Below are 18389 nucleotides of genomic sequence, written 5' to 3' on the forward strand. Positions count from 1 at the left end.
TATCGGAAAATGGCGCAATTTTTTTTTTTTTTTTTTTTTAGCAAAGTTTGGAATTTTTTTTCACCACTTAGATAAAAAATAACCTAGTCATGTTTGGTGTCTATGAACTCGTAATGACCTGGAGAATCATAATGGCCGGTCAGTTTTAGCATTTAGTGAACCTAGCAAAAAAGCCAAACAAAAAACCAATGTGGGATTGCACTTTTTTTGCAATTTCACCGCACTTGGAATTTTTTTCCCGTTTTCTAGTACACGACATGCTAAAACCAATGATGTCGTTCAAAAGTACAACTCGTCCCGCAAAAAATAAGCCCTCACATGGCCAAATTGACAGAAAAATAAAAAAGTTATGGCTCTGGGAAGGAGGGGAGCGAAAAACGAACACGGAAAAACGAAAAATCCCCCGGTCATGAAGGGGTTAAAAGAGTAGAGGCTGACAGTCACAAAAGGGGGCACGAATCCAGGTTAAAAGGGAATGGAGAGTTCAACCAGTCCATACAGGTGTGATGGTGATGTGTCCACTTACTTTTAACCATATAGTGCCCCTCTGTATCGCTCTGGTATCCACACTTTATTCGGACTCCCATGACAGCACTACGAGAGAGGGGATCCGCCCTTCAGGAACAGGAAACCTACAGATACAAAAGGGCGGCACCTCTCCCCATGCATCAGTTGGTTTCCTGTTCCTGGAGGGACAGGATCCTACAGATTTCATCTCGTAAGGAGCCCAGGCCAGCCGGTCGAATCTGGTAGCGGGGGGGGGTCTCCTACCTCGACCGGTGCGGAAAGTCCTGGAGACGCCACGGTGGTCCAGGCTGGACTGCACGTCAGTGGCGTTGGCAGCAGGGTCCGGAGGATTCCTTGTCTCCGGAAGCCGGCGTTGGTAAGTTTCATTCCCCCCCCCTGAGCAGATGGCGGCAGTGAGGTGCGGTGGTGTGGTTGCGGCGTCGGAAGTGGAGCACCGTCCGGAGCACTGCTGGGCATTCCCGGCGTCCTGCATCGCTCACCGGCAGGCGCTTCCGGTTTGCGGGTTGACTGCGCATGCGCGGTCTTTCCAAAATGGCGGCGCCCATGGTCCGGTCGCCGGTTCTTCTGTACTACCACCGCTAACCTCCCAGCTGCAGCCTGATCATCAGGAACCAATGGGGAACACGCCAGGTGGCCTGCTGACCGGAATACAGGGGGATATAAGCAGGTGTTGGCGATAGAACCCTGCTTTTGGCCACAGCTTCATCATGGCAGATGATGGTGAGCAGCAGCCTCAACTTCTGGATAAAGTACGGCAGGAAGCCGTGGGAAAGGAGCATATCAGAAGTGACCAGTCCAGCCGTAAAAGCTCGTCCAGGCAAGGATCTAGAGCTTCGACTGGCAAGGAGCCCCCTCGTGTTCCGGTACCTTTCTCTTTGGCGTACACTGGTAAGTGATCTACGTGAATGTTCACTCAGTGACGCGGGCCCCTTATACTTTGTCATTCTAGGGGAAGAGAAGTGCAAAGTCGAAACATAAGGAGTGTGCCCTATGTGAAGTTCCCTTACCAGATTCCTACCCTAAAAAATTGTGTGCCTCCTGTATACAACAGACGGTGAGGTTTACAGGAGTGGAGGGATTGAGTGACATCAGGCTAGATAGATGGTATCACCCTTATTGTCCTCCCCTAGGTAGCGGAAGAATCTGCTTCTACGGCTAATCTGCGTGAGATGATCCGTACAGAAGTAAGGGAATCCCTGCGGTCTATGTCCCAGGCGGGAAGTTCAAAACAGAGAGCCTCGGTGATCTCTGATTCGTCAGAGGAAGATAAAGAGGAAGGTTCTTATCGCTCAAATCTCTCTTCCTCGTCATCAGAAGAGGAATCTGGCCGATTCTGTCTGCCTCTGGACCGGGTGGATAAGTTAGTCAAGTCGGTCAGAGGTACGATGGGCCTAGAAGAGCCTAAGACTCAGCTTTCCCGTCAGGAGCTAATGTTCAGCGGCTTGGAACACAAGAAACGCAGATCCTTCCCGGTGATTGATAAGATTCAAGACCTGATTCTCCGGGAATGGAAAAAACCGGAGAAGAAAGGTTCTTTGCCACCGGCTTTAAAGCGCAGGTATCCCTTTGAAGATACGGATGTGGATACCTGGGACAAGGCCCCTAAATTAGATGCGGCGGTGGCGAAGGCATCTAAGAAAGCAGCTTTACCTTTCGAGGACATGGGGTCCCTTAAAGACCCTCTTGACAGGAAGGCGGAGATCTTCCTTAAGGGTACGTGGGAGATGGCAGCCGGATCCTTGAGGCCAGCAGTGGCTGCGACTTGTACAGCCAGATCCCTAATGGTCTGGTTGGAACAGTTGGAATCCCAGCTTAAAGAAGGCGCCTCCAGGAATTCTATTCTAGGTGCGCTTCCAGTGATTCAGGATGCTGCGGCTTTCTTGTCGGACGCGTCGGTGGACTCGGTCAGAATGGCGGCCAGAGCAGCAGGACTCTCCAACGCGGCTCGTAGAGCCTTATGGTTGAAGTGTTGGTCGGGGGATATCCAGTCAAGATCCAAATTATGCGCTATCCCATGTAAAGGGGAATATCTCTTTGGGCCAACCTTGGATGAGCTGCTCGAAAAGGCTGGAGATGATAAGAAGAAATTTCCTAATTTGTCATCAGCTTCTTACCGGCGTCCATTTAACAGAAGGAGATTTGGTCGTGGAAGGAAGCGCGCATCCTCACCCTCTAGAGAAAATTTTAGATGGGAGGATAGACGCAGGAGAGGTACGGGTTACATGTTACGCCGTTCCTCAAAAGAACGTAAGAAACCAGACCAATGACTAGCAATCCCTGTGGGAGGGAGATTGTCAACCTTCTCTTCCGCATGGACTAACATCACGAATAGTGTCTGGGTCCGAGGTATTGTATCGGAAGGCCTAAAATTGGAATTTGTTCATTGGCCTCGTGATAAGTTCATGCTAACCCCCTTGCGTTCCTCCACTATTGAGCAGACGGCCTTAGAGTCAGAGGTCATGACTTTATGCCGTAAAAATGTACTGATTGAGGTTCCGGAGTCAGAGAGAGGAAGAGGATTCTACTCTCCTCTTTTTTTGATTCAAAAACCAGACAAGTCGTTCAGGACTATTATCAATCTTAAATCCCTTAATGAATACCTGGTTAATACCACGTTTAAAATGGAGTCAATCAGTTCTGCAATAAAGATGTTGTTTAAACACTGCTTCATGGTAGTTGTGGACTTAAAGGATGCATACTATCATGTTCCTATCCACGAAAACTTCCAGAAGTTTCTACGTGTGGCGGTGTCTATGGGAGGTATTGTTCGCCATTTTCAATTTAGAGCCCTTCCCTTCGGCCTCTCAACGTCTCCCCGGGTATTTACTAAAGTAGTTGCGGAGGTTATGGCGCACTTACGTGAATCCGATATTCTCATTGTTCCTTATCTGGATGATTTCCTAATAGTGGGGAACTCAGTAGACCATTGCCTGGCTCAGGTTAAAACAGCTATATTTAAACTGGAAAATCTGGGCTGGATCATAAATTATGATAAATCCCGATTGCAACCCCTAAAGACCCAGAGGTTCCTAGGGCTGCTGTTAAATTCCGAGTCCCAACAATGCTGTCTTCCGCCTGATAAATTACTTCATATCCAACAACAGGTGTTAAAAGCAATTAATAAACCATCCATGACCCTTAGACAGGCTATGTCTTTGTTAGGTTCCCTAACTTCCTGTATCCCCGCCGTCCGTTGGGCCCAGTTCCACTCCAGGCCTTTACAGTTTGATGTACTACATTATGATAGGGTCTTACAGGGTTCCTTGCAGGGTCAGATGACATTGAGTCCAGGGGTTCTTACATCTCTTAGATGGTGGCTAGAGGAAGACAATCTGTCAGCAGGAGTTCCCTGGGTGACTCAGGTGACTCGGGTAATCACAACAGACGCCAGCCCCACGGGGTGGGGGGCTCACATGGGTGACGTGGTAGTCCAGGGTCTATGGGACCCCCAAACATCAGCCTCTTCCAATCAGAAGGAGTTGATGGCAATTGAATTCTCAATTAAGGAACTCCTCGTGTATCTACAGGGTCACCATGTCAAAATCCTCTCCGACAACCAGGTGGCAGTGGCCTACGTGAATCACCAAGGTGGAACACGCTCAGAGTTCCTGATGGAAATAGCGGACCGCCTGCTCCGGATAGCGGAAAACCATTTTCTATCTTTAACAGCAGTGCATATAAAAGGGAAGGAAAATATAAGGGCGGACTTTCTAAGTCGAAACACCTTAAGACAAGGAGAATGGTCTCTGAACTCAAAAATCTTCAACCAGATTGTCCGCAGGTGGGGTCATCCAGAGGTGGACTTATTTGCCAGCAAGGACAACAGAAAAACGAAAATATTCTGTTCCTTGAATCCCAGGGAATATCCGCTGGCAGTGGATGCCTTCTTGATCAGATGGGATTTCCGGTTGGCTTATGCGTTCCCCCCGCTAAACCTGTTGCCTCTGGTGGTCAGAAAGATAAGGGAGGATCAAGCGAGAATCATACTGATCGCTCCGTTCTGGCCCCGAAGAGCTTGGTTCTCCTGGCTCAGGACCATGTCGGTGGAAGACCCCTGGGTACTGCCGGACATCCCGGACCTACTTCATCAAGGTCCGATCAACCATCCACAAGTGAAGGGTCTCCATTTGACGGCATGGTCTTTGAGAGGTCACTGTTAAAAAACAGAGGATTTTCTCCAAATCTCATTGATACCCTTATGAAGAGTAGAAAACTCATAACAACTAAGATCTACTCTAGAACTTGGAGGAAGTTTCTGGCCTCTTCAAATTTTAATATCGAAGAGGGTTTACCAATTAACCAGATTCTAGAATTCCTGAAGAGAGGGCTAGAGCTAAATCTATCCACGAGTACGCTAAAAGTACAAGTCTCAGCCCTAGGGGCCCTATTTTCTTGTAACATTGCTGGTAATTATTGGGTATCAAGGTTCATCAAAGCAGCTAGTAGGTCCAGACCTATACATGGAATAGGTCAATGCCTTGGGATCTCAATCTAGTCCTCTCTGCTTTGACTAAAGAACCGTTTGAGCCTTTACATTCAGCCTCACTTAAATTACTATCCCTCAAAACAGCATTTTTGGTGGCAATTACATCTGCTCGTAGGGTAGGAGACATACAGGCTCTTTCTAGGCTCTCCCCCTATACAGAGTTTCTACAGGACAGAGTAGTCCTCAGACCAGATCCAGCTTATTTACCGAAAGTGGCCTCAGATTTTCATAGATCTCAGGAGATAGTTCTACCATCATTTCTCCCTAATCCTTCTAATTCCAAAGAAGAGTTACTCCATACGTTAGATGTTAGGAGATGTCTCTTAGAATATATATCAGTCACTGATGCTTGGAAGAGAGAGGAGGCGTTGTTTCTATCCTTCCAAGGTCCCAGGAAAGGTCTTAGAGTGTCAAAGTGCACGTTAGCGAAGTGGATTAGGGAGGCTATCTCTCTGGCTTATACTGCAGGTGGAAGTCCTGTTCCGCAGAATCTGAGGGCACATTCCACCCGGGCCATGGCTACATCCTGGGCTGAAAGATCTGGAGTTTCCATCGACCAGATATGTAAGGTGGCTACGTGGTCATCCCCTTCCACCTTTTTCAAGCACTATAGGTTGGACTTGGGGTTCTCTTCTGATCTCACCTTCGGGTTAAGGGTGCTACAGGCTATAGTCCCTCCCTAAGGTAGTTTACATCTCTGTAATTCTCTCGTAGTGCTGTCATGGGAGTCCGAATAAAGCATTAAGCTACTTACTGGTAGCAGCATTTTTCGGAGGCCCATGACAGCACCCTTAGTTCCCTCCCTATTCATGTGGGGGTTGCACTTCCTATAGTATATATAATGAGATAGATAGATCTCACGTGTGGTATATAGTTCAATATGATGGATTATTTTTGTACATAAACTGTATATAATGTATGTTTGTGTGCTACTAACCGCGGTAGTCCTCTCAGGCTCTAATATACAACTGATGCATGGGGAGAGGTGCCGCCCTTTTGTATCTGTAGGTTTCCTGTTCCTGAAGGGCGGATCCCCTCTCTCGTAGTGCTGTCATGGGCCTCCGAAAAATGCTGCTACCAGTAAGTAGCTTAATGCTTTCCTTTACAATTCTCCACTGATGCCATCTATTAATCTTCAGAATAACCCACTTTCCCCATAGAAACTGATTGAGATGATTATCACAGTTTACCAAAACTGAGAGTTTGGCAAAAGTTTTATATCATACTGTCATAAAAGAAACCAAAAAGAAAAAATACAAAAACCTACGATTCTGCATGATGTCTTTTAGTTTTAATTTTCCTTTTGGGGCACGATTCTAGTAAATTACTACTGTACGTCTACTACATTAACTCTGTTGTCAGAATCTCTGCATGTGTTTATACAAAGAGCATACTTAAAATTAATCCTACTTAATTTAGTTTTACTAAAATATAGTTTAAAAGACAACTTTTTCATTTTTTTTCTTATTTGCATGATGATGGGACATCTGCAGCTCCAGATTTGAATGCTAACCATCAGTTCAGTGTCCATATCCTGGATCGTCTTGCGTAAAGAATCACAATTTTTGTAACATTTTTAATTAAAAGTGCACGGTGAAGGCATAGATCTGATAATAAATAGAGATGAGTGAATGGGCTCAGATAAGGCGTTATCAGCTCATGTGCTAACCAAGTGACATCGGGGTGCTCAAATAATATGTTGAAGTCCCCGTGGCTGCATGTCTCGTGACTGATAGACATGCAGGGACTGCCTGTTTATTAGGCAATTGCTGTATGTGTTGTGTCTGTCGAATAGCCGCGAGACATGCAGCCGCGGGTACTTGAGCATATTATTCGAGTACGCTGAAGACACTCAGTTAGCACCTGAGCATTCTCAGATAACACCTGATCCAAGCACATTCGCTCATCACTAATAATAACGTACAAACACATGGATCGGACCAATATAATGCATCCAATAAGCAAGATCCTGGCTCACCCATCAAAATATCAATTGGGTTATCACTAAACCTCCATACCTTTTATCCTGAGTGGTATGAAGACGTTGATCAGCTGATTTTATAGAATTCGAACTAAAATGCTAATAAATATCTGCAGTACCAACAGTCACCACAAGGAGGCCTAACATTCAGTCTACGGTATATTATAGTTCAAAGCCGTGATGTGAGATAATTCTGTAAATTGTCACTATTGCAGATGTATCATTGATTATTGATAACTTTATGACATTTTATAAATAAACAGATTTAATCTAATGCCCTAATATTATATGTAAATATTCAGCAATAAAAAAAAAATCTGTTGCCAAATTCAGCTTGTAATACACACAGTAAGAGAAGAGCCACAGTAGTGGAGTATCAGAGACAATAGACACAGTAACGTGATCAATTAAAAAATTGTAGGAGGAAGTTAATCATATTTACCGTATATTTCTATTACCCCCCACAATCCATTGTAATAGGACCTGTGAGGTATTAAAAAGAAGTCCATTGGGCGCTAGGAATACGTTTTTACATCATATGACTGGCATATGTATACAGTTAGGTCCATATATATTTGGACAGAGACAACATTTTTCTAATTTTGGTTATAGACATCACCACAATGAATTTTAAACAAAACAATTCAGATGCAGTTGAAGTTCAGACTTTCAGCTTTCATTTGAGGGTATCCACATTAAAATTGGATGAAGGGTTTAGGAGTTTCAGCTCCTTAACATGTGCCACCCTGTTTTTAAAGGGACCAAAAGTAATTGACAGATTCAATAATTTTAAATAAAATGTTCATTTTTAGTACTTGGTTGAAAACCCTTTGTTGACAATGACTGCCTGAAGTCTTGAACTCATGGACATCACCAGATGCTGTGTTTCCTCCTTCTTGATGCTCTGTTAGGCCTCCACTGCGGTGGTTTTCAGTTGCTGTTTGTTTGTGGGCCTTTCTGTCTGAAGTTTGGTCTTTAACAAGTGAAATGCTGCTCAATTGGGTTGAGATCAGGTGACTGACTTGGCCATTCTAGAATATTCCACTTCTTTGCTTTAATAAACTCCTGGGTTGCTTTGGCTTTATGTTTTGGCTCATTGTCCATCTGTAGTATGAAACGACGACCAATCAGTTTGGCTGCATTTGGTTGGATCTGAGCACACAGTATGTCTCTGAATACCTCAGAATTCATCCGGCTGCTTCTGTCCTGTGTCACATCATCAATAAACACTAGTGACCCAGTGCCACTGGCAGCCATGCATGCCCAAGCCATCACACTGCCTCCGCCGTGTTTTACAGATGCTTATGAGTGGCTGCACCGTGCAGTGAACCCTCTGTATTCACTTTCATGCAGTCTTCTCTTTATGGTAGATATGGATATTGATACGCCGACCTCCTGGAGAGTGTTGGTCACTTGGTTGGATGTTGTGATGGGGTTTCTCTTCACCGTGGAGATTATTCTGCGATCATCCATCACTGTTGTCTTCCGTGGGCGCCCAGGTCTTTTTGCATTGATGAGTTCACCAGTGCTTTCTTTCTTTCTCAGGATGTACCAAACTGTAGATTTTGCCACTCCTAATATTGTAGCAATTTCTCGGATGGGTTTTTCCTGTTTTCGCAGCTTAAGGATGGCTTGTTTCACCTGCATGGAGAGCTCCTTTGACTGCATGTTTACTTCACAGCAAAACCTTCCAAATGCAAGCACCACACCTCAAATCAACTCCAGGCCTTTTATCTGCTTAATTGAGAATGACATAACGAAGGGATTGCCCACACCTGTCCATGAAATAGCCTTGGAATCAATTGTCCAATTACTTTTGGTCCCTTTAAAAACAGGGTGGCACATGTTAAGGAGCTGAAACTCCTAAACCCTTCATCCAATATTAATGTGGATACCCTCAAATGAAAGCTGAAAGTCTGAACTTCAACTGCATCTGAATTGTTTTGTTTAAAATTCATTGTGGTAATGTCTATAGGCAAAATTAGAAAAATGTCTCTGTCCAAATATATATGGACCTAACTGTATATGAGGATGTTGTCCTCCATCTATGAATACAATGTATCTGCACAGACACCTGTGCGGAAAGACTGACGTGATCCATGTGATGTACCTTGTCCCAAATGCACGTAATAATCCCTAATTGTAGCCATTCTCTTCTCCTAGGACGTCCCCACTAAACTGGTAGCCAAAGCCGTGCCTCTGCCGATGACAGTGCGAGGACACTGGTTCTTGAGCCCAAGGACTGAGTACACTGTGGCTGTACAGACGGCATCCAAACAGGTGGACGGTGACTACGTTGTGTCTGAGTGGAGTGAGATCATTGAGTTCTGCACCGGAGGTGAGAATTAATATTTTACTGTAGATACAAGAGGTTCATTGTTTTATAAATGTTTTCATAAAGAATGACGATAAACTGAACTCATACAGTATTTCATTCATCCGCACCTTTATTGTGAAAACCGCTGTGCTGCGTAATCTCGGGACGGTGCTCAGTAATCGCAGGAACGTCCTCAGTGATGGCTGCCGGCAGCCAGATTATCATCTCCTCATCATGTGGATGTAGGGGGAGAGGAGCCCAATCTTTGAGGTTACAAACATGGATACAAGATAATGAGGAAACAGAACTATCACTTATTGTCAGAGACAATAAGCTGCCGTCTATTACTGTGAAAGCGATATAGAAGAATAAACGCGTGCACAGCCGTGAGAGAGGGGCCAGAGTAGGTTCCAAAACCATGAATAATAGCAAAAAACTCGGCATTCAGACTTAATCAGATAAAGTGATTTAATGGTGTCCACAGTAAATAACAGAAGAAACGTTTCGGTCCTATAGCCGGACCTTCATCAGTCACAATATTTGATCGTAAACGGAAGCTAGTGGACCTGATTAAGTTAAGTCTGAGTGCCGAGTTTTTTGCTATTATTAGTGTGAAAGCGTGACGGCTACAATAAAAAGGAAAAGCACATAGAAGGTAATAATCCCAAATGAACAAATATAACATTTACAGGGGGTGTCAGGTCTTACGATAAAAGTCTGCAGTCACTCTACTGTCCTACCTATACCATGGCTGCAACCCACGGATTAATACGGCATAATTTGGATAGCTATCTTTCATAAAGTGCACAGATATCACTAAAGCTAAGTAAAATCAACACATAGCCTCCCCAGCAAGTTTCACCTATACAGGCTTCCTCAAGGGCCTCTATGGGCGATTTTGCACTCGTATTTCATCATTTAATATAGCCACAGCCACCTGAGGAAGCCTCTATAGGCGAAACTTGTTGCGGAGGCTATGTGTTGATTTTAGTTAGATTTAGTGATATCAGTGCACTTTATGAAAGATAGCTATCCAAGTGATGCTGTATTAATCCATGGGCTGGAGCCATGGTATAGGTAGGACAGTATATATGTTGTAGTATAAATAGATCATCAGCAAAGTGAGTCAAGTTTAAGAGGAAAAACACAGGTTCACTGTTGTAATTTTAAAAATCTACCATTTTTAAAGAGAATACAATAAAAGTCAATACATCCCTTTAATTGAGTGTATGTAACCTCTGGGTAATTTGGTAGTATGAATCATCCCAAAAGGGGTGTGTACACCTACAAGTTTATTTACAATTAGTGATGAGCGAGTGTACTCGTTGCTCGGGTTTTCCAGAGCATGCTCGGGTGGTCTCCGAGTATTTATAACTGCTCGGAGATTTAGTTTTTCTTGCTGCAGCTGCATGATTTACAGCTGCTAGCCAGCCTGAGTACATGTGGGGGTTGCCTGGTTGCTAGGGAATCCCCACATTAATCAAAGCTGTCTAGTAGCCCCAAATCATGCTGCTGAGGCAAGAACAACTAAATCTCCGAGCAGTCATAAATACTCGGGAGACCACCCGAGCGTGCTCTGGAAAACCCGAGCAACGAGTACACTCGCTCATCACTATTTACAATGTCTAGTCAGCATGTGACTGCCTGCTCACACCATCAATGCCGGTGAATCCTGACAGTGTGCTCACTGCACGCTGTCAGTATTCAGAAGTCTGTAGTCACATAGAGTGACTTCAGGCTTTTATCATCAGACTGGAAAACTCCTTTAAGAGAATACAAATAATTCTATAAATGAGCATACAGGGACTATAGTGATGCCAAGTACCCCCACATGCATTTTGCAGTTGCTTCTCCAGGTGGTGTGACACTTTTATCGTCTGTACATTTGTATTATCAAATGAACTTTGCTACCTTATTATATATTTGTTTTAAACCTTATATATTATATATGTATGTATGTGTATATATATATATATATATATTTTTATATATATATATATATATATATATATATATATACATATATACATATACACAGTATATATGTATATACTTTCCATTCAATGTCTTCACATCCTGTTCCGTCCAGATGTGTCCGGATCCCAGAATTCAAAGCGACAGAAGTTCACCGACCTCCATATAGGGACACCCAAGTGATGGGTGTCTCAATATGGAAACTGCTGGCGGTACCAGCCTGTTGAGCGGTACCACCGGCGGAACGCCGTCGCACCACACACACACAAACACACACTATATGTCGTACGCACCACACACACACACACTGCATACGCCGTACGCAGCCTCTTGCGCTGTACCACCAGTGGAACACCGTCGCAAACAAGCCGCCGCCAGGATCAGCTGAATGATTCACTGACTGCCGCCATCTTTGTACAGGAGGAGCGCATGTGCAGTTTTAATGTGACCGCCGCTATCTGTCTGCACAAAGATGGTGGCGGTCTGATTTACTGCGCCTGCGCGAGTTCCGCTCAGGCGCAGTAAATCATGTGGCTGATCCCGGCGGCAGATGCGCGACGTGTCTACAGGCAGAGGAAGCCGGTCACATTAAAGGGGTTTTCCCACTAACGAAAGTTAATTTTAAAAATTGACTGTGTTTGACCACGTACGCGTACGGAGTATACCACATATCCTGGGCAGGGGAGGAAGCAAAAAATAATACTGACATTACAGCAGGGGATCACAGAGGATTTCTTTTGTCAGATTAAATATTTCACTGACTGTTTTTAAATAATATTTTACCTCACAAAATGTATCCTCTGCGATCACCTGCTGTAATGTCAGTAGAGCACAGAAGGGAGAAGTCCGCACATGGGGAAAGAGAGAGTGGATAGGTGGGTGAGCACATGGGGGAGAGATTCTCAACGCCGCATGCCTGCCCTCCATCTAGTATACATATATATCATTATTACACTTAATTTATGGACATCAATGGTTTGATGTCTTGACCTGTGTGGATTGGATGGGTTGTTACTGACGTCTAGTGATAATTTCATGTCAATAGCACTTTTAGAAACATATTTACTTAAAAAATTGGTGACATTTTCAATTCTTATTTCACCAGCTGTGTGAATAAATAAATACAGTGGGGCAAAAAAGTATTTAGTCAGTCAGCAATAGTGCAAGTTCAACCACTTAAAAAGCGAAAAGCCAAAAACATCACTGCTCTAGAGGAGATCTGCATGGAGGAATGGGCCAACATACCAACAACAGTGTGTGACAACCTTGTGAAGACTTACAGAAAACGTTTGACCTCTGTCATTGCCAACAAAGGATATATTACAAAGTATTGAGATGAAATTTTGTTTCTGACCAAATACTTATTTTCCACCATAATATGCAAATAAAATGTTAAAAAAACAGACAATGTGATTTTCTGGATTTTTTTTCTCAGTTTGTCTCCCATAGTTGAGGTCTACCTATGATGTAAATTACAGACGCCTCTCATCTTTTTAAGTGGTGGAACTTGCACTATTGCTGACTGACTAAATACTTTTTTGCCCCACTGTATATATAGATATACTGCTAAAAAAATAAAGGGACCACTAAAATACCACATGTACTGCTTAATGAAATATTCCCTTTGCAAATCCTTATTCATTACATAGTGGAATGCGTTGAGAACAATACAGCATAAAAATGTTCAATGTAAATCAAAATTAATATCCCATGAAGGTCTGGAGTTGGAATGATGCTCAAAATCAAAGTGGATAATCAAGTTACAGGCTTATCCAACTTCAGTGGAAATATCTCAAGACAAGGAAATGATGCTCAGTAGTGTGTGTGGCCTCCACCTGCCTGTATGACTTCCCTACAACTCCTGGGCATGGTCCTGATTAGGTGGCGGATGTTCTCCTGAGGGATCTCCTCCCAGACCTGGACATGTCACAGATGTGCTCAATTGGATTCAGGTCTGGGGAATGGGCAGGTCAGTCCATAGCATCAATGCCTTCATCTTACGGAAACTGCTGACACACTTCAGCCACGAGGCCTAGCATTGTCATGCATCAGATGGAACCCAGGGCCCAGTGCACCTCCATATATTCACTCAATGGGTCTGAGGATCTCATCCCAGTACCCAATGGCAGTCAGGGAACCCCTGGCGAGCACATGAAGAGCTGTGCGGCCCTACAATGAAATGTCTCCCCACACCATTACTGACCCACTGCCAAATTGATCATGCTGGAGGATGTTGCAGGCAGCAGAACGTTCTCCACGACATCTCTATACTTTGTCACGTCTGTCACATGTGCTCAGTGTGAACCTACTCTCATCCGCCAATTTCAAATCTGCTAATCTTGGTGTTCTCTGGCAAATGCCAGTTGCTCTGCATGGTGTTGGGCTGTAAGCACAGCACCCACTTGTGGACGTCGGGACCTCATACCACCCTCATGGAGTCTGTTTCTCACAGTTTGAGCAGACAGATGGATGTTAGTGGCCTGCTGGAGGTCATTTTGCAGGGCTCTGGCACTGTTCCTCCTTGCACAAAGGAGGAGGCAGCATTCCTGCTGCTAGGTTGTTGCCCTCCTACAGCCCCCTCCACAGCTTCTCGTGTACCGGGCTGTCTCCTGGTATCTTCTCCATGCTTTGGACACTGTGCTGACAGACACAGTTACCCTTCTTGCCACAGCTGGCATTGATGTGCCACCTGGATGAGCTGCACTACCTAAGCAACTTCTGTGGGTTGTAGACACTGTCTCATGCTACTGTAGCTATAGGGGTGAGAGCAATGACAACATGTGACCAAAACAGCCAAAAAGGATGAGAGCAGAGAAATGATCTGTGGTCACCCCCTGCAGAACTGCTCCTTTATAACGGTTGTCATACCAATTGCCTATAATTTCTACCTGATGTCTGTGCCATTTACACAACAGCAGGATAAATTGATTCACAATCAGTGTCTTCATAACTGGACAGGTTGACACAGAAGTGTGACTGACTTGTAGCTACGTTGTGTCGTTTAAATGTTCCCTTTAATTTTTTTTAGCAGTGTATATAGCTTGTCTTTGGAGTGTGTATATACTGTATATGTGTACACGTTGTAAAGGAGAAGTGATGCTTTTTTCCTGTGTCCTCATTCTCTATTTCATCAGATTTTATCTTATTTTTCAACATTTATTGTGGTGTCTTGCCATATTTCTGATATTAGCTTGTGGAGTTTTATAGTTATTGGTGCTGGTATATTGTTTTAAAAGCATGTATGTATATATATATATATATATATATATATATATATTTATATATATATATATTTTTTTATTTTTTTTTTTCATTTTTCTGTTCCAGATTACTCAAAGGTACACCTAAACCAACTAATGGAAAAAGCTGAAGCAATTGCAGGACGCATGCTGAAATTTTCAGTTTTTTATCGCAACCAGCATAAAGAATACTTTGACTATACACAGTAAGTAATTAATTGATAATAATTAATACTGTAGCATACCTTGTCTTGAAAATTGTATAGGAAGGCATTCAGTATTTTGATCTTTAAAACTGCTCAAATCACTAGATCGGTGACTTACATTGATACTCATGTGTAATAAGTAAAAAAAAAAAAACATACTTTTTCCAAAAACACTACTTTTTTCTGTAGGAGTCCACAGAAAAAAAGCTCATGATATTTTTTTTTGGATTTGAAGTAGAATTTTTTATGAGGCTTTAGTGAAAAAATACTAGGATTCTGCACTGAAAATCCAACTGCATTTTATATGTATATTTTAGGCTCTCTGTAAAACTCTACGAGGAGCAAATGCACCAAAAAACCCCAACAAAGTCCAGTTCAATAACGTCTTTACACGCGCAGTGGTCATGAGTTTTCTTGAAATCACATCCACTTTGCTTACCTTTTAAATGCAGCAGATTTTTGGCACTGAAAAATACAGTGGAAAATACAGAACACTTACGCTATGTAAAAACATGGCTTTACATGTCCAGACATCTTTTCCTGGATTCTCGGCAATGATTGCTTCTCAACTAATCTCATAAGCTGGGAACTGTATACTGCGGAGAGACCAGGGCCCTACAAAATGCAGAGTATGAGTATTTTACATCTCCGCCAGGACTGGTTCCAGCGATATCTGCAGCGGTCACCAGGTTACGCCATATTCATTCTGCTAGCGGCATTGGTGATTGGGGAGACATCGGGACCAGAAGCTCTGGGCTGCGTAGACTCTTTGATGGGACTGAGTAGGGTGGCTGAGACCTGTAGTGCCATGTACTTCAGCTCACACACCACTCACTGACAGACTAATCAGCTCCCTGGCTTAATCAATGGGACAGCACCACACCCTACTTAAGCTCCCAGCTGGGACCTGACAGATATTGTGCTGCTTGTCTGGTTCACACACCCAAACGTTCCTAGTGATTTTCCATTTTCTGACCTCAGCTTGTTTACCGACCATTCTCTGACATTTGTGAACCTTGTCAGCCCACCTGGTTGTGAACCAGCTACCTAACCATTGCTGCCAGCCTACACCACTGAATAGTGGCCGACCTCGTGCCCCTATCCTGGGGTCCCTGTGTAAGACCAGATCCTTGCACAACAGGGGTTAAAGTGTGAAGGCCAGGGCAACCTAGTAAATGGTATTGCTAGTGCCAAGCCTCTTCAGAGTGGCTAGTGCCAAGCCTGTTGGTAATAGCCATTTTTAGAGCTGCCAGGCAACTGTGAACAGGACCTCCGTTATACACATCCATTCAAGTATGCTTTAACTGATTAACAACCTACCCATCTAGTTATATCAGCAGTTATAAGGAGTCAAAATTACCTTTAAGGGTACCGTCACACTATACGATTTACCTACGATCACGACCAGCGTATGACCTGGCCGTGATCGTAGGTAAATCGTAGTGTGGTCGCTGGGGAGCTGTCACACAGACAGCTCTCCAGCGACCAACGATGCCGAGGTACCCGGGTAACCAGGGTAAACATCGGGTAACTAAGCGCAGGACCGCGCTTAGTAACCCGATGTTTACCCTGGTTACAAGCGTAAAACTAAAAAAAAACAAACAGCACATACTTACATTCTGGTGTCCGTCAGGTCCCTTGCCGTCTGCTTCCCGCACTGTGACTGCCGGCCGTAAAGTGAAAGCAGAGCACAGCGGCTGTGCTTTCACTTTCACTTTACGGCCGGCAGTCACTGAGTGCGGGAAGCAGACGGCAAGGGACCTGACGGACACCAGAATGTAAGTATGTGCTGTTTGTTTTTTTTTAGTTTTACGCTTGTAACCAGGGTAAACATCGGGTTACTAAGCGCGGTCCTGCGCTTAGTTACCCGATGTTTACCCTGGTTACAAGCGAACGCATCGCTGGATCGCATCGCTAGATTGCTAGATCGGTGTCACACACACCGATCTAGCGATGACAGCGGGAGATCCAGCGATGAAAGAAAGTTCTAAACGATCTGCTACGACGTACGATTCTCAGCAGGATCCCTGCTGCGTGTCAGACACAGCGATATCGTAACGATATCGCTGGAACGTCACGAATCGTACCGTCGTAGCGATCGAAATGGTATAGTGTGACGGTACCCTAAGTCAAGAAGCAATCCTAAGATCCTTAAGAAATGAGTTTTGTGATGTTGCTAAAATTATAATATAACCTTGATATATCATTCCTGAGATAAAATCACCTCCTCACCAACACTGATCTTCCCAGATCGGGGAATTGTAAGGCTGCATGAAAAGTCCATTTACAAGATAATGACATGCGTCATATTGGTTGTTAGTAATGGGTCACCATCTGGTTAGAGAAACAGCCTTCAAGGATCTTTGCACTTGGTTTCTTATAGGATTTGAATTGTTTCAGCATTTTGCCTTTAAATTACAATCTGTATCATCATGTCTAATATCACATTTTGATAATAATTCTATAAAGTCTGGCTATGTAGAGGACCTGCGTAATATAAGTGACTGGCCTAGTAGTACAATTTATAATGCTGTTTCAGCACACATGCTGTATAAGGTGGCACTGTTGTTGTTAGATGTTGTTTCTTCAGAGCAACCGTTATGCTTATTGGGGAATATGGGCATTAAAAGGAACCTGTCACCCCCAAAATCGAAGGTGAGCTAAGCCCACCAGCATCAGGGGCTTATCTACAGCATTCTGTAATGCTGTAGATAAGCACCCGATGTATCCTGAAAGATGAGAAAAAGAGGTTAGATTATACTCACCCAGGGGTGGTGCCGCTGCAGTCCGGGTCCGATGGGTGTCGCGGTCCGGGGCCTCCCATCTTCAGAGGATGATGTCCTCTTTTTGTCTTCGTGCTGCGGCTCCGGCGCAGATGTACTTTGTCTGCCTTGTGCAGAGCAAAGCACTGCAGTGCGCAGACGTCGGGAAAGGTCAGAGAGGCCCAGGGCCTGCGCACTGCAGTACTTTGCTCTGCCCTCAACAGGGCAGACAAAGTACGCTTGCGCCGCAGCATGAAGACAAGAAGAGGACATCATCCCATGAAGATGGGAGGCCACGGACCGCGACACCCATCGGATCGGAACGCAGCAGGACCGCCCCTGGGTGAGTATAATCTAACCTCTTTTTCTCATCTTTCAGGATACATCGGGGGCTTATCTACAGCATTACAGAATGTTGTAGATATGCCCCTGATGCTGGTGGGCTTAGCTCACCTTCGATTTTGGGGGTGACAGGTTCCCTTTAAAGAGAGGGACCCCTGCTCAGCATCCTCGTCTATTAACAAAGAGCCAACAATAAATTGTACCTCTATTTGTGGCCGACCCGATCCAACGATGTACAGTTGTATCAGGCGCCAAGTGGATGGTGCATGCCACATTCCCGCTATTTAGTCGCGGTTACAGGGGATGGGGGTGAAACTACATTATGATTGACAGTCAACGAGACAAGAGAGGAGGTCCTTTGGATGACTAAGCTCAGAACAAAAACATCATCCCTGTAGGAGATAATATGGTTGACACTGGGAGGTTTTAGAGAAATGAAAGTCCAGGACAAAATGGCTGAAGAGAGTAAGGACCCTGGACTAGCACTTCTAGTCTACCACAACCTTCAATCAGTTCATTTATAGAGGGTGCCGGGAGACGGCACACCACCAGGG

The 18389-nt window shown here is 44.2% G+C and overlaps 1 protein-coding gene across 2 annotated transcripts in view; it reads left to right on the forward strand.

Moving 5' to 3' along the window:
- Nucleotides 1–18389, forward strand: part of PHYHIPL (phytanoyl-CoA 2-hydroxylase interacting protein like) — a 165208-nt gene that overhangs the window by 144869 nt on the left and 1950 nt on the right. For both annotated transcript variants that reach the window (XM_069753564.1, XM_069753565.1), the window contains exons 3-4: nt 9159–9333; nt 14614–14731. In XM_069753564.1, coding sequence (XP_069609665.1) covers nt 9159–9333; nt 14614–14731 — 293 coding nt within the window. The remainder of the gene's footprint in view (nt 1–9158; nt 9334–14613; nt 14732–18389) is intronic.

Source organism: Ranitomeya imitator, chromosome 2, assembly GCF_032444005.1.
Source record: "Ranitomeya imitator isolate aRanImi1 chromosome 2, aRanImi1.pri, whole genome shotgun sequence".
Taxonomy (NCBI): Eukaryota; Metazoa; Chordata; class Amphibia; order Anura; family Dendrobatidae; genus Ranitomeya; species Ranitomeya imitator.